General features: G+C 41.1%; 1 protein-coding gene across 6 annotated transcripts in view; it reads right to left on the bottom strand.

Annotated features, from left to right (window-relative positions):
• PDE5A (phosphodiesterase 5A) overlaps positions 1-23,315 on the bottom strand; it is a 150,905-nt gene that overhangs the window by 81,473 nt on the left and 46,117 nt on the right. For all 6 annotated transcript variants that reach the window (XM_006067660.4, XM_044946065.2, XM_044946063.2 and 3 more), the window contains 2 exons: positions 3,302-3,373; positions 1,311-1,400 (listed from right to left, as the gene is read on the bottom strand). In XM_006067660.4, coding sequence (XP_006067722.1) covers positions 1,311-1,400; positions 3,302-3,373 — 162 coding nt within the window. The remainder of the gene's footprint in view (positions 1-1,310; positions 1,401-3,301; positions 3,374-23,315) is intronic.

Below are 23,315 nucleotides of genomic sequence, written 5' to 3'. Positions count from 1 at the left end.
AAGAAAGCAGTGAGGGAAAGTTCTACCATGAACCCTGCACAGCAGGCATGAGGAGAAACAGGTTTGCTTGAAAGGAGAAAGAAAGAGAATCTCAATCTGGAGATTCTACATGAAAAAGAAGAACTCCAGAGAATGCCTAAATAATGGAGAGTTTGTGGGGAGAGAGCAATAACTTGAGGCTACACCAGTGCAAACAGTTCAAGGAAAAAGGAATAAATTTCAGAATCAACAAGAAAAACTAAATTATATAACAAAGGTAATATGAGCAATATTTATATTGCAGTACTTATAAATACTTTTTTTAAATTGCAACTTTGGAATTAATCCAGACAAAGCTTTAGAAAAGTTAATCATGGTCCTAGAACAATATAGTTCTTCCTCAATTTACGATGGAGTCACATCTTGATAAATCCATTGTAAGTTAAAAATACTGCAAGTCAAAAATCTGTTTAATATACCCAACCACCTGAACATCACAACTTAGTCCAGCCTACCTTAAACATGCTCAGAACACTTACATTCGCCCACAGCTGAGCATAATCATCTAACACAAAGCCTATTTTATAATAAAGTATTGAATACCTAATGAATTTACTCAATACTGTACTAAAAGTGAAAACTGGAATGGCTGTGTGGGAAACAGAATGGTTTGAAGTTGCTTACCCTCATGATGGCGTGGCTGCGAGGAGCTTTGGCTACTGCCGCTAGCCAGCATCATGAGTATGTGTCACTATCCCAGGAAAAGAGCAATATTCAAAGTGTGAAGCATGGTTTCCACTGAATGTGAATAGCTTTTGCACCATCACAAAGTTGAAAATGTAAGTCTAAATAATCAGTGTAAATTGAAGACCATCTGTGTACATGTTATCAGTGTGGGCAACATAAAAGAAGAAGTCCAGATAGGAAAAGCAGAGGTAAGGAGTAGTAATTGGGAAGGAGAGATGAGGGATGTTGAGATCCTTATCTTATACAGCAAGGAATCAAGAGATGACATCTCTAAGTGATAAAATAAGAACTAAATCCTTAATATTACAAGTGCAATTCATTCAATAACTTAAAACAGTGACATCATAATACTGGTACCATGATGACAAAGGGTGGTGTAAAGTTAAAAGTAAATCTTTACCTGTTAACAGTGATAAAGCAATAGCTCACAGAAAAATACAAAATGGAAAAAATATCTATCAGAACAAACAGTAGAAACAGTTAAAATATTTAGAAACTGAATCTGTATGATATATATATAATATAAAAATTTAACCATTTTCTTAAAAAGAATTTCTATACTCTCTCTTTATAATCAGACTTGCCTGATTTCTCTTGTTCTCCAGCAGTGAAGTCTCATAGAGTTGAGCATTATGAAGAACAATTCCACAAAATGCCAAGTAAGCAGCAAAGTCCTAGAAAACAGACAACAGCCAAGTTAAGAACTGTCAATAAACCTGTCTTGTTATATTGCTGGAAACAGGAACAACATCCAAAAATATTTATAGTTCAAATAAATATTAAAAAACCAACAGCATCAAATAAACACAGTAGATATTTATTCTGCATAAATTTAGAAACTGTTGCAAATCAAGTGTTAGCTAAATGATATAATCAGTAGATGACAAGTGTTAATAAAGTTGCCTAACGTCATAAAATAGTTGTAAAATAAGCAAGGAGAAAGAGAGGAGACAGAGATCTCTTTACATGATTTGATATTGAAATTCACTTTATGCAAAAGTTGGTGTAGTCTCTAAATGATATTAAGACTTGGATTTAAGCTAAGACTATAAAAATAGTCTGTACCTTATTACCGGGGCAAACTGAAAGCTCACACACTTGTTAGGAGAATACTGGCAACAGCAATCCCATACTAAATTGCAAATATTAAATATATTCTTTTAAACACGGGCCTATCACCCTCACAATACTATACCAAGGTGATGTGTTCACAGTTATACTAATTATTGATTAAAAGGAGTGGCATACTTTATTCACAATCATGAATTCATTCTGCCAAGAGATGATACAGACTAAGAATGACAATCTTTCAAGAGGGGTTTACCTGAATGGATTATAGACAAATAATGGAATAAACAGCCAATCTAGGACCATGTTTCCCACCAAATACTCTCAGATGTCATTAACAGGATGTAGATGACTACTACACATTTAAAAAGGTACTTGCTATGTTCCGAAGCAATTAAGGCATGGGGACCAACACCAGTGCCAATACAGCCTACAGCAGGAGACAAAAATAACTCTGTCTTATTGGAATGTCTTCCAAAAGTTCCTACTAATTTTCAGTGGAGGGACAGAAATAGCAATGGGCTTAAAGAGGAATAATTCAGAGGGTGCCATGATATACATATAATTACATCCAGGAAGAGAAATAATAAAACCTACAGACAGAATGAAGTTATAAACAGGTTTAAGGGCTTCCGTCCTTAAAACGGAAAACACATCGATGTGGTGCAAGGAAACTATCCCTCCAGAGTTGGACGATAAAGGTAATAAAATAATGCTGACTGCCGCTCTTTCTGAAGCTAAATTCACATCATCCAGCCTGAATTCACACCTTGGCGCCCCATCGTCTGTGTGCAAAGCTTATAAAATATTCTGAAATTTGCTTCACCAGGAAGCAATTCCAATTTTTAGCAGACCTGGAGTGCTGAACTTGGAGTAGTGCTTTAGGGTTTTTTTTTTTTTAATTTAATGTTGAATTTCTTTATACCAGTGATGAAAAAATAAACGGGAGAGTTAAAATATCACATCACTCTCTGGATAGCCCCAGCATGCACACAGCCCTGAGGAAGGCTTGGGGGCTTAGCGAGGCAGGCTTGGGGGCGTGGCGAGGCAGGCTTGGGGGCGTGGCGAGGCAGGCTTGGGGGCGTGGCGAGGGAGGGGTCAGGCTGGGGGTGGGGGTTCTGTTGACTGAGGACCATGGTCAGTACTGATTTAGCCAGAGGAAAAGAGACCCCTCTGAACATTTCAGATCCTTTCAAACCATACTGCTTTTGTGATCAACAGTTTTGATAATGGCTTATTCCAAAGGTCTATACACTCTAGGAGGGATTAGGGGCAGGAGCAGAAGGGGACGACAGAGGATGAGATGGCTGGATGGCATCACCAACTCGATGGACGTGAGTCTGAGTGAACTCCCGGAGTTGGTGATGGACAGGGAGGCCTGGCGTGCTGCGATTCATGGGGTCACAAAGAGTCGGATACAACTGAGCGACTGAACTGAACTGAACTGATACACTCTAAAGAGAAAGCATCTTCCTAATGAGATCATACCAGCCACAAGTTTTGGTACCTTTTCATCTTTTTCAGTGAATGTCCCACCATTTCCTGATTTCTTGTTGATGGCCTGGGCTACACCAACAACCTGGTATAAGAAGAGAACATTGATAATTTCATTGCCAGAAATTATTGGTATAAATTCACCAAAGCGTGTTTACAGAAGAATTTCTACATGTGCTTTAAAATAACAATAAGCTATAAAATTAAAACAATAGCTACAAAGTTAAAACAAATCCCTCAGCATTTAAACTAGTTCCCTAGCATTTTGTAATATTTTTTTTCTTCATAAGAGTTCAAATGTTTCTAATTTCTTGAGTCCCAAACTATATTTTATTTTGGAATTTCATGCTGCTCTGTGAAAGAAATTTATCAGCAATCACTTTTATTGTGAATAATTTTCATGGCTTTTTAATAAAAAAAAATAAACACAATTTATATTACATTTCAATAAAATACATGACAAAATGAACATTTTTATATTGGTTTTAACTATAATATTTCAAATGGGCTAAATGTTATTTTATTGCAAATGAAACAGGACCAACGGCCCAGTCACAGAATTTAAAATACAGGAGAACCAATTAGGGTAACAATAATTCCTAATTTAGGAAGGTAGTCTAACTTCTTTGGAAATTTCTGACCTTGAAAATTATCTTACCATCAACAGACTTATTTAGCGGGAAAGTTTTATTGAAAAATCAAACAAGAAATTAACAGACTGAGCCTGATTTCAAATCAGAAGGTGTTTGAAAGATAAACTACATCTTAAGAAGACTGAGCTAAACTCTGGAAATGTGCCTTACATTTCCACAAAACACTTACCAAGACTCCTAAGAAACTTTTCATCTTTCTGCTTAAAGTATATTTTACTTACCCATCTAGTTCCAACTTAGTTTCTATTATTAGTTTTATAAAGACCTTCAACTTACTTTTGCTTCCTCTTTATTACTAAAAGTTCCACTCTTTCCTTCCTTCTGCAATTTAATTAGTGGAAAAAGCTATTATCCTCTAAATGATTATATTTGAGGAATAAAGTCCTTAGTTTTGTGTGGACAGTTCATCCTTTTTTCTTAGCTCATCCTAGTCCCTTAGCTTTAAGAAATGGAAACAAAATTCCTCTCTAACACAGCAGAGCAAGGAAGGGGAAACACATTCTTGTCTGATGCCGTTTTCTGCTCTTCTCAACACATTTCTTCCCCACCCCATGACAGCGTACAAGGATGTTGACTTTTAAAAAGCAGAATCATTCAATTATCCTGTACCTATTTTACACTCGTTAGTTCTTGGCCAACAGATTTCTCAAGGCTCCAATTTCAATGACTAAATGCTTACAAAAGCTTTTGTCTAAGGTCAGAACATCAGGATTGCAGCCAGACACATTACTGAAATACAACTGATGGGAGCCTCTTTAAGGTCTGGGGTCTAATACATAGAGCTACCAGTGAAACTGGATGACTTTAAGTCTTCGTTCTTTTACTCAACAATATTGTGGGGCCTACTGTGTACCAAGGAGTGATTAAAAACTGGAAGAAAGGCTGCCTGGAACAGCTCAAGAATGGGTGATATATAAACATACACTTAACAGCACAAGGAATGACAGGATTACTTTTATAACCACAGATTGCTAAGAGCACAGAAGGGTGACCAAATATGCATAAAAGAGAGAGTTTCTCACAAATAATGACATGTGAGTTTTTGTCTTTAATAAATCATTTGATAAAAGACTTAAATCTCCACTTTAAAGAAAATGAGATTAAAACAGATAGAGAGACTGTTATGCAAACCTCCTCAGATAATTGTACAGTAAAAAAAAAAAAAGTATGTATCCATGTGCTATTTGTATCTGGAACCATATATTAGTGAGACAATGTACTAATAAGCAGGACAATTTTCAACCAACACAACAGTGTTCACGTAGTTCAATAACTATCTTCCATTTTGAGAATTTCTATTTGATTTTTTTTTTTCCCAAACCTGCCTGTCTCTCCTCCTCCTCCTTTTTCCTTTAAATACTAGTGCCAGTTGTCCTTCATCTTTTGAACGTACTTTTGAGCATAAGTCCATGCCCGTCCCCTCAAGAATGAAGTGTCGGGCACACAGCGTGCTCCTAACCTGGCGTGGCACTCAGGGTGCGAATCTGAGCTCTATACCCCGCGGGGCACAAGCCCGGCTCTCCCCAGCCACTGGGGTCTCTCCTTTCTCTCGCAACTGCAGACAGAGACAAGTTTCCTGCTACTGCTTCTGGCCACAAGTGGGGTTCTCTTGGCCTGGTTCCATGGATGGCACCTTCACAGGCCTCGGCTTCCCCTGGGAACTTAGTCCCTTCCCTCCCCGCACCATGCCTGCAGAGGGGACTCATCCCCTCCCGTCGCTCTCTGTTACCCACAGACATTCTTCTTACCACCCCGAGTCTCATGCCTCTACACGCCATCTGGACTTTGGTCACTCACGTTGCTTACCCTGAGTTCCCCTTCTTTCCAATACCTGTGTTTTCCCTTTCTTGAGATCATCTGTCATTTTAAAAGTCGCTTTTGGTGAAATTTTATCCTCCACTTATTTGCAGAATAGGGATGGGGTGGGGTGGTGTTCTGCATTTGTTCTGTCTGGCAAACTGACCAGAAATCTTGTTCACGGGCTTTAAAACCTACCATGTACACCATGAATACCAGCTCTTTCCTATATTTAATTTTGTTTCCTTAGCATTACAATAAGATATTAATCATTAGGCAACTTTATGGAATAAGGACTTCCAATGATGAATTTTCCATCCTTTGTGGTAACCAATTATTTCTCTTACTAATAATTTTATAGATTAGATAGAGAGGTTAATTTAAGGGATGATAAATTAAATATAATTAATATATTCTTTCAAAAAAAAACAGGCAAGTTCTTTCAAGAGACTGTTAGACCAGGAAAATACAATACTCACATGTGCCTCAATACCTAGATGGATGACATTTTTAAAACAGCACTGATAAAGACAACAGATAAAAATCCGAGAAAAGGTACACTGTTTGTCCAAGGTGACGTAAGACAGTAAAAGACCAGAAGACTTTGATTCTCCAAATTTCATAGAGCCCAGCAAAGCATGTACCCCATGTCCTCCTCGTGTTAATAAAAAGTCTTTCTTTTTTCTACCATCTATTGCTCCTTTCAATGAATTAGTTAATTTTCTTCAAGACAAGGTTTTTAATGTCAGTTTACAAGGACAGCTTTTATTCAAAGTATTTATCAGACCTCATATCTGAGAGGCAAAGCCCCTAAACATGTTAGCTTCCATATCAGAAACCCAATCGCTTCTGCTCACCCGCTGGCTACCTGCAGGGCCCTCAAACACCAATGCTTTATGCTATTTTTTAAAGCATCAAGAAGCTTCTCGGTTTTCTATTTCACTGGCACTTTTCACAGCATAAATGCATATCATGTCCTCACAGGGTCAAGTGTTCTTTTAGGAATGCAAAGGGCAAGACTTGACTCTGGCTGGGTGACAATGAGGAATGTGACAGCTGGTCGCTGCAGGGACAAGCGATCGTCGCCATAGCGAACAACTTCTTCCTCCATCAGCAGCTGCCCCGACCTTCACTGAGGCCATACATCAGTTTCTACGCTTCTCCCTGTTCCTCGTTCCAGGAGATGCTCGGCACAGAGGCTAAAAGCCAGAGAGAGAAGGAAAAGGCTCTACAATCTTAGCTGTCTCTCTCTCCCACCAGCAGAATGTCTCTATCATTCTGACGTGATTCCAGACCATCTACAACCTGAGCTGAGAACCTAACTTCACCAAGAAAACAGGAACTTGATGCAGACAGAAGACAGTGGGGAGTTCTCCCTAGTGCTCTTCCTCAAGCTTCCCCAATCAGTCATTCATTCAGCAACAAATATTTCATTCAACAGATCATTAATAAGCACCATGAATGTCCCAGTCACTGCTGTAGACAATGAAGAGGGCACAGTAGTGAACAAGACAGATACAGATCTGGTCTTCTGGAGCTGACATTCTGGTCAGGTTGTTACACTTGGAAGGGAATCCTACTCCTGTGCCCTTGCCCACACCTCCTATACAGACAAAATGAAACTGACAGGTTGACCTGACCACTCCAGGCTTTTTCACCTCTCTTCCGAATCCTAGGCAATCAGCAAATGATGGCCATGTTTCATGTGGTAGGCAAGACAAAGACCTACAAGGATGTCCCATCCCACTCCCTGGAACCTACGACTATGTGACCTCAAATGACAAAAGGGATTTGGCAGATATGACTAAGTTATATATCTGGAGACTATCCTGAATAATCTAGGTGATCCTAATGTAATCAGAGGGCTTCCCCGATGGCTCAGTGGTAATGAAACCACCTGCCAATGCAGGAGACTCAGGATCCATCCCTGGGTTGGGAAAATCCCCTGGAGAAGGAAATGGCAACCCACTCCAGTATTTTTGCCTGAGAAATCCCATGGACAGAGGAGCTTGGTGGGCTACAGTCCATGGGGTCACAAAGAGTCAGACACGACTGAGCAACTAAGCACATACAATGTAATCACAAGAATCCTTATGACCGAAAGTTTGAGGCAGGCAAGTCAGAGTTAGAGATTTTAAGGTGCAGCTGCAGGTTCTGAAGTTGAGGAAGAGGCCACAAGCCAAGTGCTGCAGGCAGCCCACTGAAGCAAGAAAAGGTAAGAGGATAGATTTATTCTTAGAGACTCTGCAGAGAAACACAGCCCTGCTGACACTTTGTGCCAGCCCGCTGAGAACTATTTCAGACTCTGACCTCCAAAACTCTAAGATAATACATTTGTGTTGTTTTAAGCCATGAAATCCCAGTAGTTTTTTCACGACAGCAATAAGAAACTAATACATTCTGTTAGCATTAATCTCACATGCTCCTGTTCCTCTGCACTCTTTCTCACCCCATATCATATCTTGTGCTTCACCATTTAAATCCTCACTTTCAACTTAGAGAAGCGCTAACACCTATCCTACTCAAACTCTTCCAGAAAATTGCAGAGGAAGGTAAACTTCCAAACTCATTCTATGAGACCACCATCACCTTAATACCAAAACCTGACAAAGATCCCACAAAAAAAGAAAACTACAGGCCAATATCACTGATGAACATAGATGCAAAAATCCTTAACAAAATTCTAGCAATCAGAATCCAACAACACATTAAAAAGATCATACACCATGACCAAGTGGGCTTTATCCCAGGGATGCAAGGATTCTTCAATATCCACAAATCAATCAATGTAATACACCACATTAACAAATTGAAAAATAAAAACCGTATGATTATCTCAATAGATGCAGAGAAAACCTTTGACAAAATTCAACATCCATTTATGATAAAAAAAACTCTGCAGAAAGCAGGAATAGAAGGAACATACCTCAACATAATAAAAGCTATATATGACAAACCCACAGTAAACATTATCCTCAATGGTGAAAAATTGAAAGCATTTCCTCTAAAGTCAGGAACAAGACAAGGGTGCCCACTCTCACCACTACTATTCAACATAGTTTTGGAAGTTCTGGCCACAGCAATCAGAGCAGCAGAAGAAATAAAAGGAATCCAGATTGGAAAAGAAGAAGTAAAACTCTCACTGTTTGCAGATGACAGTATCCTCTACATAGAAAACCCTAAAGACTCCACCAGAAAATTTCTAGAACTAATCAATGAATATAGTAAAGTTGCAGGATATAAAATCAACACACAGAAATCCCTTGCATTCCTATACACTAATAATGAGAAAACAGAAAGAGAAATTAAGGAAACAATTCCATTCACCATTGCAACGAAAAGAATAAAATATTTAGGAATACATCTACCTAAAGAAACTAAAGACCTATATATAGAAAACTATAAAACACTGGTGAAAGAAATCAAAGAGGACACTAATAGATGGAGAAATATACCATGTTCAGGGATTGGAAGAATCAATATAGTGAAAATGAGTATACTACCCAAAGCAATTTATAGATTCAGTGCAACCCCTATCAAGCTACCAACAGTATTTTTCACAGAGCTAGAACAAATAATTTCACAATTTGCATGGAAATACAAAAAACCTCGAATAGCCAAAGCTATCTTGAGAAAGAAGAATGGAACTGGAGGAATCAACCTGCCTGACTTCAGGCTCTACTACAAAGCCACAGTCATCAAGACAGTATGGTACTGGCACAGAGACAGAAATATAGATCAATGGAACAAAATAGAAAGCCCAGAGATAAATCCACACATATATGGACACCTTATCTTTGACAAAGGAGGCAAGAATATACAATGGATTAAAGACAATCTCTTTAACAAGTGGTGCTGGGAAAACTGGTCAACCACTTGTAAAAGAATGAAACTAGACCACTTTCTAACACCATACACAAAAATAAACTCAAAATGGATTAAAGATCTAAACGTAAGACCAGAAACTATAAAACTCCTAGAGGAGAACATAGGCAAAACACTCTCCGACATACATTACAGCAGGATCCTCTATGACCCACCTCCCAGAATATTGGAAGTAAAAGCAAAAATAAACAAATGGGACCTAATTAACCTTAAAAGCTTCTGCACAACAAAGGAAACTATAAGCAAGGTGAAAAGACAGCCTTCAGAATGGGAGAAAATAATAGCAAATGAAGCAACTGACAAACAACTAATCTCAAAAATATACAAGCAACTCCTACAGCTCAACTCCAGAAAAATAAATGACCCAATCAAAAAATGGGCCAAAGAACTAAATAGACATTTCTCCAAAGAAGACATACAGATGGCTAACAAACACATGAAAAGATGCTCAACATCACTCATTATCAGAGAAATGCAACTCAAAACCACTATGAGGTACCGTTTCACGCCAGTCAGAATGGCTGTGATCCAAAAGTCTACAAGCAATAAATGCTGGAGAGGGTGTGGAGAAAAGGGAACCCTCTTACACTGTTGGTGGGAATGCAAACTAGTACAGCCACTATGGAGAAGAGTGTGGAGATTCCTTAAAAAACTGGAAATAGAACTGCCTTATGATCCGGCAATCCCACTGCTGGGCATACACACTGAGGAAACCAGAAGGGAAAGAGACACGTGTACCCCAATGTTCATCACAGCACTGTTTATAATAGCCAGGACTTGGCAACAACCTAGATGTCCATCAGCAGATGAATGGATAAGAAAGCAGTGGTACATATACACAATGGAGTATTACTCAGCCATTAAAAAGAATACATTTGAATCAGTTCTAATGAGACGGATGAAACTGGAACCTATTATACAGAGTGAAGTAAGCCAGAAGGAAAAACACCAATAGAGTATACTAACGCATATATATGGAATTTAGAAAGATGGTAACAATAACCCTGTATACGAGATAGCAAAAGAGACACTGATGTATAGAACAGCCTTTTGGACTCTATGGGAGAGGGAGAGGGTTGGATGATTTGGGAGAATGGCATTGAAACATGTATAATACCATATATGAAACGAGCTGCCAGTCCAGGTTTGATGCACGATACTGGATGATTGGGGTTGGTGCACTGGGATGACCCAGAAGGATGGTATGGGGAGGGAGGAGGGTTCAGGATGGGGAACACGTGTATACCTGTGGCGGATTCATTTTGATATATAGCAAAACCAATACAATATTGTAAAGTTAAAAAATAAAATAAAATAATAAAAAAAGATAAATCCTCACTTTCTTTGAAAGCCCTGACATCTCACTGCTGTTGTTTTCTTGCCTCAGTCCACCTTTGACACATATGCCAAACTTATTGTGTTCTTCTTGGAACACTATTTTGCACACAATACTGATCTCACTACTCAAAGCTTTTAATGGTTCCATCCATCCATCTATAGGACAAAAAAAATTGAAGATTCTGATTCCATACACTCCACATAAACTAAAATCACTTACAAGGGTCTTTGACATAGAATGCCACCTTGGCGCACATCATCCCTTGAAAAATTTTCTTCCACTTTCTCAACTGAGGCTGTCTCCAAAAAGCTTGCCTTCAAAGTCCTTTGAAATTCTGTGTGATAGTTAAGCGTGCCATAATCTGGTGATGACGTATTCTCATTTTTAACCTCATTCCTTCTACTTACATCCTAAATTTGCAACACAATTGTTTCCTAAGGACATGATTTATATCTTATGCCTATGGGAGCATCAATACTTGACATTGTTCTCAATGCCTTATAGATAATTGCTGTTGATGATAAGGGAAGAGGGTCAGAGAAATCAAAGTTTTTTAGGGTGATGTACTTACTGAAGTTTTGGTGCTAGTGGTAAAGATCCTGCCTCGCAATACAGGAGATGTAAGAGACAGGGGTTCAATCCCTGGGTTGGGAAGACCCCCTGGAGAAGGGCATGGCAACCCGCTCCAGTATTTGTGCCTGGAGAGTCCCAGGGACACAGAAGCCTTGTGGGCTCCAGTCCATAAGGTCACAAAGAGGCGGACACGACTGAAGTGACTTAGCACACATGCACTTACTGGACACTTCACATCTGAATAATATTTGACCATTTTCCCTCTCGTCTTCCCTTGATATTAAGAATGAAAACTTACGTGGCAGTAAGAAATATATACACTTAATAAGTCTTTAGCTATGGAGTTGAAACTTACAGCCTAAAAGGACTTTGGAAAATCATGAAAGAAAAGTCTGAGATTGTTTTAATTTTAAAAATATAGAAAATCACAGAGAATGAGACAGTAAGCATCCACCCCTTGTCATCTAAAACAGTAGGAAAGGGGGGCTTGTTAAAACACTGCTTGGTGGGTCCCACCCCCAGAGTGTCAGAGTCAGAGATCTAGGTTGGTGCCCGAGAATCTGTTTTACTAAGTTTACTAAAAGTTCTCAGGTGATGCCGAATGCTGCTGGTCTAGGGACAAAATACACTTTGATAGCCATTGATATAGAACTACTCAATTGTTGGTAATGTTTCCTCTTTTTAAGTTAAATTATGAAAATACCAAATTGGACTTTTCTCTTCCCAGTCTCATTGTATTTCATGCCAAATGTCTGGGATATTTGCAGTTTTTTGCTATTACAAACAATCCACAATGAACATACCTGTATAGAACTCTGTACACGTGTGAGAGCTTTGGGGCTTCCAGGTGGTGCTAGTGGTAAAGAACCCACCCGCCAATGCAGGAGACACAAGAGACCTGGGTTTGATACCTGGGTTGGGAAGATCCCCTGGAGGAGGGCATGGCAACCCACTCCAGTATTCTTGCCTGGAGAATCCTATGGACAGAGGAGCCTGGCGGGCTACAGTCCATGGGGTTGCAGAGAGTCAGACACGACTGAGTGACACAGTATGCACACACACACACACACACATGAGAGTTTCTTTGATGAAATCTTTAAAGGATTATAGAATTTTACCTTTATCATCAGTGCAGAAAAGTTCTGTTAACCTCACATCCTAACCAGCACCTAGTATGATTAGGCTTTTTAATCTTTGTCAATCTGTTGGTAAAAATGTATCTCATTATTGCTTTAATTTGTATTTCCCTGATTACTACAGAGAATGAGCACTTTTAAATTATCATCTGCTACGTTAGTTTTCTTTTTCTGTGTTGCCAATGTGTATCTTTGCTAATTTTGACCTTTCATTGTTGTTTTGAATTGTCTGGCTTTTTGAGAATCAAAGTTTCTTCTTTCTTTAAATGGCTGGTAAGACTGACTTTACTTGCTTGTGATCTGTTTTATCCAACTGTTATGCACAAGTCCTGCTATACCTATTTCTTTCAAGAGTATGTTTATGGATCTTCCCGGGTTGGGAGACAAGACAAGAAAGATTACAGGAGTGGATACTTTTACTTTTGCAGCCTGGGTGGCCAAGAAGAGGTAGTTGGGGTGAAGAGAAACTTTTAGGAAGTTGCAAGATATAAACAGCAGTGCCCTGAAGATAACTGGCATCAGAAATACATTATCAATGGCCAGTGGCTCTAATATAGTTAATAAACCCATTCCTGGTCAAAAAAAAGGAAACTAATAATGCCAAAAACTTTTGCCATTTAAAAAAAGGAGAAGGAAGGATCTGCAATGTAACAGGTACTTTCTCTGTTAATCCCTCTAATCTTTGTCACAACACTTTTGGGTCGATATGATTACTCCTATTTCATCAGAAGAGCAGCTGATTTTCAGAGAAGTTAACAGGTAGTGCGAGAATGTGGAGACCCCAGTGCTTCTCCAGGTATAACCCCTAAGTCTATGATCTTTCCACTCTGCAGGGGAGAGTGAAACCAGAATATAAAATTTAGGTTCCTAAGTACTAGGATTCAAATGAGATGAATCCTGAAGACCAACAGTTTCCCAGTATATCCAGGACTGTTTTCAGACCCCATACATATGCTTATCTTGTTAATGCATGCTTTCCTCAAAGGGAATGGAACAGTTTTAAAACAAGACAAAATCAAATCCAAAGTGGCTGCTTAAAGTTCTGTTTTCTTAGACTCCTGATTATAAATTATTTTTATTGCCAAGAACTACTTACATAACATAAAAGTCCTGTGTTTCAGGGGGAACTAGATAATAAGCAATTTCAAAAATAAGCAGATTATTCAAGAAAAAGCAAAATAAGCCTATGGTGATAAAAGTCAGAACTGGGTAGCCCATGGCTCTTGGGCATTGACAAGGGTGATTAAACTGTTCACTATCTTGACTGGGGTGTTACTTACACAAATGTATAAACATGTGTCAAACCTAATCAAATTGTATAATACACAAAGGCCTACATATTTCACTGTATGTAAACTTTACCTTAGTTTCAAAAAGTATTTAAAAGTAAGCTGGTGATTGCTTCTTATGTTGTAAGGTGGCGGTCCACATGCTGCAACCCCAGCTGCCCTGGTCACGGAGGGACGCGCTGATGTCCTGACCGTGTGCTCCGCGCTGGCAACAGAGCAGAGGTCCCTGATGGCGCGGGAACACATCCACCTTTGGGGGTCAGTAGCTGTCCCGCCCTGGGAACATCCAGTGGGAGTGGTGCCAACCTGAGATTGGTTTCCTTCCAGACAAGGGGATGCTGGGCATAATTCTTGATCCAAGTATTTATTCTTATCCCTTTGCACCAAAAAAAAAAAAAAATCCTCTTCCCTGCCAAAAGCCAAACTCTGCTACACCAGTTTTTAAGTGATGAGGTGAAGGTCTGAAACCTAGAACCACAGGCACCTGCTGCCTTATTAGACCTCTCTACCCCAGGGATACAGAGATTCAGGTCTGAGACAGAGCAGCACACAGCCGCTGTGAGCGAATTGTCTCCTCCTCTGCCCTTAACAAACTGCAGAGACACAAAGGTTACACAGCAGAAAAGAGCCTGCTGTCCTTCCCATGGCAGGGAAGGCTCAGCCCTTACTGTTTTTATGGAACTTTCCATTCCTCCATTTGTCTGCCCTTGATCACTGCACAGGGAGGACGCGGACAGTCTGAGCCTCTGTGAGGGGACAAGCTCTGCGGTGGGCACTGTCACACTCCCTGTCTCACTACGACCCCCGTCAAGCCTCCCACTATTTGCACCTCCCGCTGAAGCCTCACACCTTAAGCACACAGCGGTGAAGAGAGGTTCTTCAGCCATCACTGACCTTAAGCTGGCCCTTAAGACTGAGTTGTTTTTACTACAGTTGTAACTCTCTCCTTTGAACTCTATCTCGCTTGGCTCATTGGGAGCAAGTCCAAAATAACAATAAAAAATTTGTGTACTCAGTATATATTGTACAAATTGCACTTGCACTTTGTATCAGAATAATCTTATCACTGTCTAAGCCCACCTTTACACGTCATTGCTGAAAATGACTTCAGAGCCTGGGATCTATTGAACAGCTAAGATTTATTTTCAGGGAGAGGTCCTGCGTTCTGCCAGGTGCTGGCCTGCAAAAGCACAGGCTTCACCCGGACAGTGCTGCTGGGTTTGGATTCCATCAAACCAGGATGGAGTCTGTTCCGGCACTGCCTACACTTACAAAAGGTCCGTGCTCTGCAGCCTGGCTGGATGCTGTTCTAGTAAAGCTCTCTGATAATTACAGGGTAAAGGGCTGTGCCCATAATGTGTACCCAATACACACAGGAGAGGAGTAACACAGCAAAGTGGCAAAAGGCGAGTTTTATGCATCAGGACACTGAACAGGCTGAACCTCATTTACAAATTAAAGCTGGTGTCACAGGGTTGAGCGAACACCTTCTTAAGGGGAGCTGAACTAAGTGTTTAGATCAGTGTTCTTGTTTCTACTAGCCCATCGAACTGCATCACAGCCAGATATTCACATCATAGAAGCTAGATATTCACAACATTTAACTGAAGAGATCCAGGGGGGAAATCTGTGTGTGTTTATAATTTTCTTTTACCTTTAACAAATCCTTCATATAGAGAATATAATTTATACTATTTTATCTCTAAGTGTTTTTTCCTCCAAGATGGAAGATGAGCCTTAAAAGATAACCTACAGGAAAGCTCAGATGCAGACAGACACCTGTCTCACCCGCAGAACTCGGAGCAGTAGGCGTTACCAGCACAGAGACATGCCCTCCTCCGCACAGCTGTGCACATACTACACTGAGTAATTAACTGGGAATCACTGTTGGCAACTCTGGATTTTATCATTCTATTACTCCAGTCCATAGTTTTGCATTTTCCAAAACTAAAATAGTACAAGAGTTGGTTGTTAGTTACCTTGTAACTATTTCATGGTGAGAAGAATGCAGCCTTAGAATAAGATGACCTGGGTCTGAATTCCAGCCCTCCCACTTTACAGATATGAAATACTGGGACATTCCTTAACTTGACCCAGTCCTTAATTCTTCATCGGAGATGGGGATGACGATGTCAACACAAAACAGTTATTTCTGATCTCTAAAGGTTGGCAGGAAGATCCAAGTACTACTGCTATTAACCACGTAGCTTGATTAAATTTCTACTTGAGACCCCTTTTATTTGTCTGTTTCAGTTTCTAGGCTCTAAAATGGCAAAGATACATTTTTTTTTAAGTAGATTTCAGGTAAACTAGGTTACGGCATACCAGGCGTGCAGTTTAAATGTCGCCCTCCCATCTCCTCGGTAAACATTCTTGTCTCACCTCGCTCTCATGGAGTCTACAGTCTAGGGAGGGGAAACAAAAACCAGTAAGCTGATACATAGCATGCCTAATGGAGACTAGCAAGGATGGAAATAGGTTGATAGTCAATACAGAGGGGCTTTCCAGGCAGCTCAGGAGGTAAAGAATCTCCCTGTCAATGCAGGAGATGCTGGTTCAATCCCTGGATTGGGAAAATCCCCTGGAAAAGAAAATGGCAAGTCACTCCAGTATTCTTGCCTAGGAAATCCCATGGACAGAGGAGCCTGGCTGACTACAGTCCATGGGGTGGCAAAGAGTCGGACTCGGCTGAGCATAGCACAGCGCAGCAGCAATCAATATAGACGGCGGAAGAACTTCATACTGAGACGTCATCTGAGTAAAACCCTGGAGGAGGGACTTCCGCGGTGCTCCGGGGGTTGCCTCCCAAGCAGGGCACGTGGGTTCGGTTCGGGTTGGGGAACTAAGACCCTATGTGCCACGGGGCAACTAGGCCCATGTGCCGCCTCTACTGAGCCTGCGGGACCCAACAAAAGACCCCACCTGATGCAGCTAAGGCCCGACATGGCGAAAATAAATAAATGAATATTTTAAAACAAACCAAAAAAGCCTGATGGAGATGAGACAGTGAGCCACGTGGAGAACTAGGTGAAGGGACTTCAGACAAGGAAACAGCTAGTGCAGAGGGCCTGGGGATGGAGCTTACCTGATTCGTTGAGAAAACAGCTGTGCTAGAGAGGACTGGCAGGGAGAGATAACAGGTGAGATCAGAGGGGCTTCGGGGCCGGATCATGAGGGACCTTTCTTAGAGATTGAAGGGGAAATCCATTGCAAGGTTTAAAGCAGGGGAGAGATGAGATCTAACACATTTTATAAAGTGCATTTTGAGACTAGATTGCAGGAAGTCCAAGGCTGGAAGTAGGGACATCAGTTGGGGTGGGAAAGGCTGCTATAATTCAGGTGCTCTGTGCTGAAGCGCCAGGGAGGCAGGCGTGCAGGTGGAGAGCACCAGCTGAAGGGAACATCCAGGGTTTTCCTGATGAGCTGGATATATCCTGGGGGGCGGTGGGGGGGGGGGAGAATGAATTTCACCCGATTTCAGCTTGTAAGGAATTTAGCTTGAATGGCTGGGATGACAGACAAGTTAACTGTGATGGAGTTGTGTACAGAGCAGGTAGAGAGGGAAGGAAGATCAGGGGTGATGTTTTAGACATGTTACAAGGTAAGTCAAGAACTGCTAGTTCTCATCGCTAGCTCTTGCCCCATGGATATCTTGTGGCCCTGCACAGAGTGGTTTCCATAGAGTGGTGAGGCTGAAGGCTGGGGTGGATTATGCTCCAGTGAGAGGGAGGAATGGAAACAGCAAACAGGGACAGCTCTTTCCAAGAGTTTAGCTCTTGTGGTCATCAGGGAAATGGTGGTCTCTGCAAGGAGATGTGCAGTCCAATGAGCATTTGCTTTTGTTTTTAAGATGGGAGAAATAATAGCATGTTTGTATGGAAAGGAGTACGTCAAGGCTGTGTATTGTCACTCTGCTTATCTAACTTATATGCAGAGAACATCATGAGAAATGCTGGACTGGATGAAGCACAAGCTGGAATCAAGACTGCTGGGAGAAATATCAATAACCTCAGATATGCGGAGAAGGAAATGGCAACCCACTCCAGTGTTCTTGCCTGGAGAATCCCAGGGACAGGGGAGCCTGGTGGGCTGCCGTCTATGGGGTTGCACAGAGTCGGACACGACTGAAGTGACTTAGCAGCAGCAGCAGATATGCAGATGACACCACCCTTATGGCAGAAATCGAAGAACTAAAGAGCCTCTTGATGAAAGTGAAACAGGAGAGTGAAAAAGTTGGCTTAAAACTCAACATTCAGAAAACTAATATCACGGCATCTGGTCCCATCACTTCATGGCAAATATATGGGAAAACAATGGAAACAGTGACAGACTTTATTTTGGGGGGCTTCAAAATCACTGCAGAGGGTGACTGCAGCCATGAAATTATAAAATGCTTGCTCCTTGGAAGAAAAGTTATGACCAACCTGGACAGCATATTAAGAAGCAGAGACATTACTTTTCCAAAAAAGGTCCATCTAGTCAAAGCTATGGTTTTTCCAGTGGTCATGTATGGATATGGGAGTTGGACTATAAAGAAAGCTGAGCACTGAAGAATTGATGCTTTTGAACTGCGGTGTTGGAGAAGACTCTTGAGAGTCCCTTGGACTGCCAGGAGATCCAACCAGTCCATCCTCAAGGAAATCAGTCCTGAATATTCATTGGAAGGACTGATGCTGAAGCTGAAACTCCAATACGTGGGCCACCCGATGCAAAGAACAGGCTCACTGGAAAAGACCCTGATGCTGGGAAAGACTGAAGGTGGGAGAGAAGGGGATGACAGAGGATGAGATGGTTGGATGACATCACCAATTCGATGGACATGAGTCTGAGTAAGCTCCGGGATTTGGTGATAGACAGGGAGGCCTGGCGTGCTGCAGTCCATGGGGGCACAGAGTCAGACGGGACTGAGTGACTGAACTGAACTGATGCTGACAAACCAGTTTGGTGGAGGAGGCGACTTTTGGTGATTCTGGACACAGAGGGAGGAGCTGCTGGGCTGTCTTTGAGCAGATGAGATGGATGAGAGAGCTCAAGTGCCAGGCTGACCTTTGCTACTTCATGAACGGTTAAAGTCAAAGGGGAATCAGAGGGGATTTCCTTGATGGTCCAGTGGTTGGACTCTGAGCTTCCAATGCAAGGGGTGGGGTCCTGTCCTTGGTTGAGGAACTACAATCCCACATGCTACTTGGCCAAAAAAATTTTTAATTAAAAAAAAAAAAGGCAAGCCCCACAAACCCTAAACAATTTTTTTACTTAAAAAAGAAAGAAAAAAAAGGGAGGGGGGAGGCAGGAATCTAGAGGGTATAAAGTCAGATACAGGAGTGGGGAAAAGAGATGGGGAAGCGCTCTGTGGAAGGACGCCTCTAATTGCTTTGTTTTTCACCGAAATAGTAAGCAAGACCACCAGCTCAAAGTGGGGATGGGGACACAGCACTGAGATCTGAGGAGAGAGGAGAAAATAACAGACAGTAAGACAACATATCCACCCACTGGCCCCCAAAGAGCCAGCTGATTTCATGCCCACAAACCAATTCTCTCTTTTGCATGTTCTATTTTAGGAAATATCACAATTCTCCCTCATTATATCTACCTAGAAAACCTAGAAAGTATTCTACATTCTTCCTTCCACTCAAACCTCCATCAAATCAATCCCTCACCCCCGTAAACAGAGGTGTAACAAGTCCACTCCTAGTCTGGATTATGTAAACTCCTCCTTACCAACTGCCCTGCTTCCAGACAGAACCGTCTCTGTGTATGAACAAATATGGAAATCAAAATCTATCAAGTGTTCAAATTATGTGGCTCTGGGTTACAGTATAAACAAAGGAAACTGTTCATCCTTAATGCTGTGGCCACACAGATCTTTAAATGATAGCAAATGCTTCCTGGCTTAAAAAATAAAATAAAACCCAGCACCTCATTTGCATGGCAATTTAAGGACTCTGTGACCTTGCCTCGGCCTGCCTGTATGGCCTCATCTCCAGTTTATACTCAAGCAAACACTGGGCTGAAGTACTGGACCAATTGCTTCCAGTCGTGATCCATGAGGGAGGCAGAAAATATGGTGCAGAGAGATGACCGATCATAAAGACACACCAGTGGGTATTTTCCCATGGGTAGTAAGAAGCCAAGTACTTAAGCTACACACAAACAGTGATCTCATGAAGACTCGCATTTGTGACATAATGTTTTAAGACTTTTAATACCTCAATCATTTGCCATAGCTCAAACAGCAGGCATCTTCCTCTTGTCTCCTCAGTCTTCCTCTCCTATGGAGAAGGGAATGGCAACCCACTCCAGTATACTCACCTGGAGAATTCCATGGACAGAGGAGCCTGGCCCACTATGGCCTGTGGGGTTGCAAAAAGTCGGACAGGACTGAAGTGACTTAGCATGCGTGCATTCTTCCTCTTCTGGTTCTACTTTCTCTTTGACTCAAGCCAGTCTGCTGCTGCTGCTAAGTCACTTCAGTCGTGTCCGAGTCTGTGCGACCCCATAGATGGAAGCCCACCAGGCTCCCCTGTCCCTGGGATTCTCCAGGCAAGAACACTGGAGTGGGTTGCCATTTCCTTCTCCAAAACATGAAGTGAAAAGTGAAATGAAGTCGCTCAGTTGTGTCCGACTCTTAGCGACCCCATAGACGGCAGGCTACCAGGCTCCTTTGCCCATGGGATTTTCTAGAAGAGCACATATACCAACTTGCCACATTTTTTAAAACTCTTATCCGTGTTGCCTTTGGTAGATATTATTTTTTAGTACATGAAAGGCTGAAAAACAATAATTTTTAAGATTTTTTTTTTAACTGAAGTATAGGTGACATGTTTCAGGAGTACAGAAAACTGATTTACTTATATACAAATATATTCTTTTTCAGATTCTTGTCCATTATAGATTATTAGAAGATGCTGAATATAGTTTCCTGTGCTACATAGTAGGTCCTTGTTGTTTAAGATATTATTTTATTTTTTAAAAATATTTTTATTTATTTATTTGCTGATGGGGTCTTAGTTGTTCTCAGGTGAGAACTTCTATTGTGGCACACGACTCTCTCGTTGTGGAGCACGGCTCAACAGCTGCGGTGCACAGTCTTGGCTGCTCCACAGCAGGTGGGGTCTTGTTCCCTGGCCAGGGATTGAACCTGCGTCCCCTGCATTCCAAGGTGGATTCATAACTGTTGGACCACGAGGGAAGTCCCTAAGATACTATTTTAAGTAACAAGTAGAGTTCCTCTTTATCAACTGGCCAGCTTTAAGGAAAGATACTAAAGCCTCAAAATACACTTGGTACATTTGGTGGTTTCACAGTATGTCCACCCACCCTTTGACATTCCTCTCTTCAAGAGGTGGAGCCTCACTGCCCTCCTCCTGAGTCTGGATTTGATGCCTGGCTTCTTTCCTTTTCTTTTTTTATATTTATTTATCTGGCTACATCAGGTCTTAGCTGCAGAACAGGCGAGCTCTAGTTGCAGCAGGCAAAATCTTAGTTGCAGCATGTGGGATCTAGTTCCTTGACCAAGGATCGAACCCAGACCTTCTGCACTGGGGGTGTGGAGCCTTAGCCCCTGGACACCAGGGAAGTCCCTGACGCCTGGATTCTAGTGAATAGTTACTATGAGGCAAAAGTGAGCAGCTCTGGGGCCTTGATCACCCAAGGCGCGGCTGATCGCTCCATGCTCGCTCTCTGCCACGTGCTGAGGACACGGCGTGATATGGGAGGGTCTCCTGCCAGGGCGAGCGAGCCCTCTGGGAAGTGCATGCTCATGCACGAGGCAGGTGTCCCTGCAGGATCCTGAGTGCAGCCACGGGCAGGGAGCCGGGGCCGGAGCCACCCAGCTGGCTAGGCTGCTCTGGCATTCCTGAACCACGGAAACTGAGATAACAGAGGCTGCTGTTCAAAATCACTAAGCTTAGAGATCATTAATGTCACCCTCATGATCACCAACTAATCAGTAATAATCAAATGGATCTGGAATTCTAAATCCAGACCATTTTCACTTTACTTCACCAAGTGATGCCAAAAAAAAAACCAAACACACAAAGATGATTATGATTCAAAAAATTTTAAATATCATCTCTTACACTTTAATTTGAACTCTGCATAGAATATTAATTTCCACTCGGTGGTAGAAGAGAAATAAGCAGGAACTTTTCAATGTGGATTTAATAAGAAGGAATATAAAATACATAGTTTATAAAGCATTTTACCTATGTAATCTTAGCTTTTAGATGGATACAGATGTTCATATATATATCTACTGATAGCAGCCATGTCACTGACAACTATCTAAACTCTTTAAGAATGCATAAAGATTAATAATGCATGAAAATTATTTAATAATAAAAATCCATCCCAAGGTGTAATTATGTGGCTCTGGGTCAGATGTTATACAAAGAAATTATGCATATCTGCAACTGGTTCCAGATCTCTACTAGTCATACTTCAGGATCTATATAAAACATCTCAAAATTAAACTTATAAATGCTCTATCAAACTTAAAATGAAGTTTGAGAATGATTATTCTAAAAGTACAATGAAGATAAACCTCATATTGAATAAAACACAGCATTCGCTCTGAACCAAATTTTCTGAGCATCCACAATAAAATCTGGGTAAACATAGCTTACCATTAATGTAATATTCAGTCTCAAGGGTTTATTCACTCTTCTCCTGGATCAGCAGTGTGGCCTCAGGAATCTAACCTATTAGTAATATATTGTTCCTCTGATACTCTTAAGAAATGTTTTTTCCTGAGGAAAATCATTACCATCTTCTTTGTAAAATACACTTGTTTATTATTTAAAGGGCAATGTGGAAAAAGGAAAAGACCATCAACATCAAGATATCAAGTCTGGAACCATCGGAAACTTTTCAGAGTATTTTTGTTTTGTTTCTAAAACAAAGCTATGAGAAAATATCACAGGGGAATAAATGCAATGGACATTTTATAAATTAAAAAAATATATATAACCGGCCAATTCTTTAGGCCTAAAATAGATCTAGATCCACTGCCCGTCTACAATTAAACTCTCCTTATTTGTGTAGCTATGTTTTCATCTAGGCTGATTTGGAATTGTAGGATTATGTATAAGGCTCTAACATTTATTTTTCCAAGCTTACATGTCCAGTTTAAGAAAAGCTCAGTTGGTAGCGCAAGCAGGATATCATAGGCAAGTATTCAGCCTGCCTCCACCATCTCCCAGCTTCCTCTCTCAAGGCTGTGGGATAAACACAGCAGGGATCTGCTGTATGAAACCACAGCTTTCATCCTTCCTCTGTGATTTCTCCGGCTTTCAAAATCCAGACTTTCAAACTTATGTACTGAATACCGAACGTATTTAACATTTGTCCTGTTACC

This window comes from Bubalus bubalis, chromosome 7 (genome assembly GCF_019923935.1).
Source record: "Bubalus bubalis isolate 160015118507 breed Murrah chromosome 7, NDDB_SH_1, whole genome shotgun sequence".
NCBI classification, from domain to species: Eukaryota; Metazoa; Chordata; class Mammalia; order Artiodactyla; family Bovidae; genus Bubalus; species Bubalus bubalis.
The sequence above is the reverse complement of the archived record's forward strand: the minus strand, read 5'-3'. Positions and strand labels throughout refer to the sequence as shown.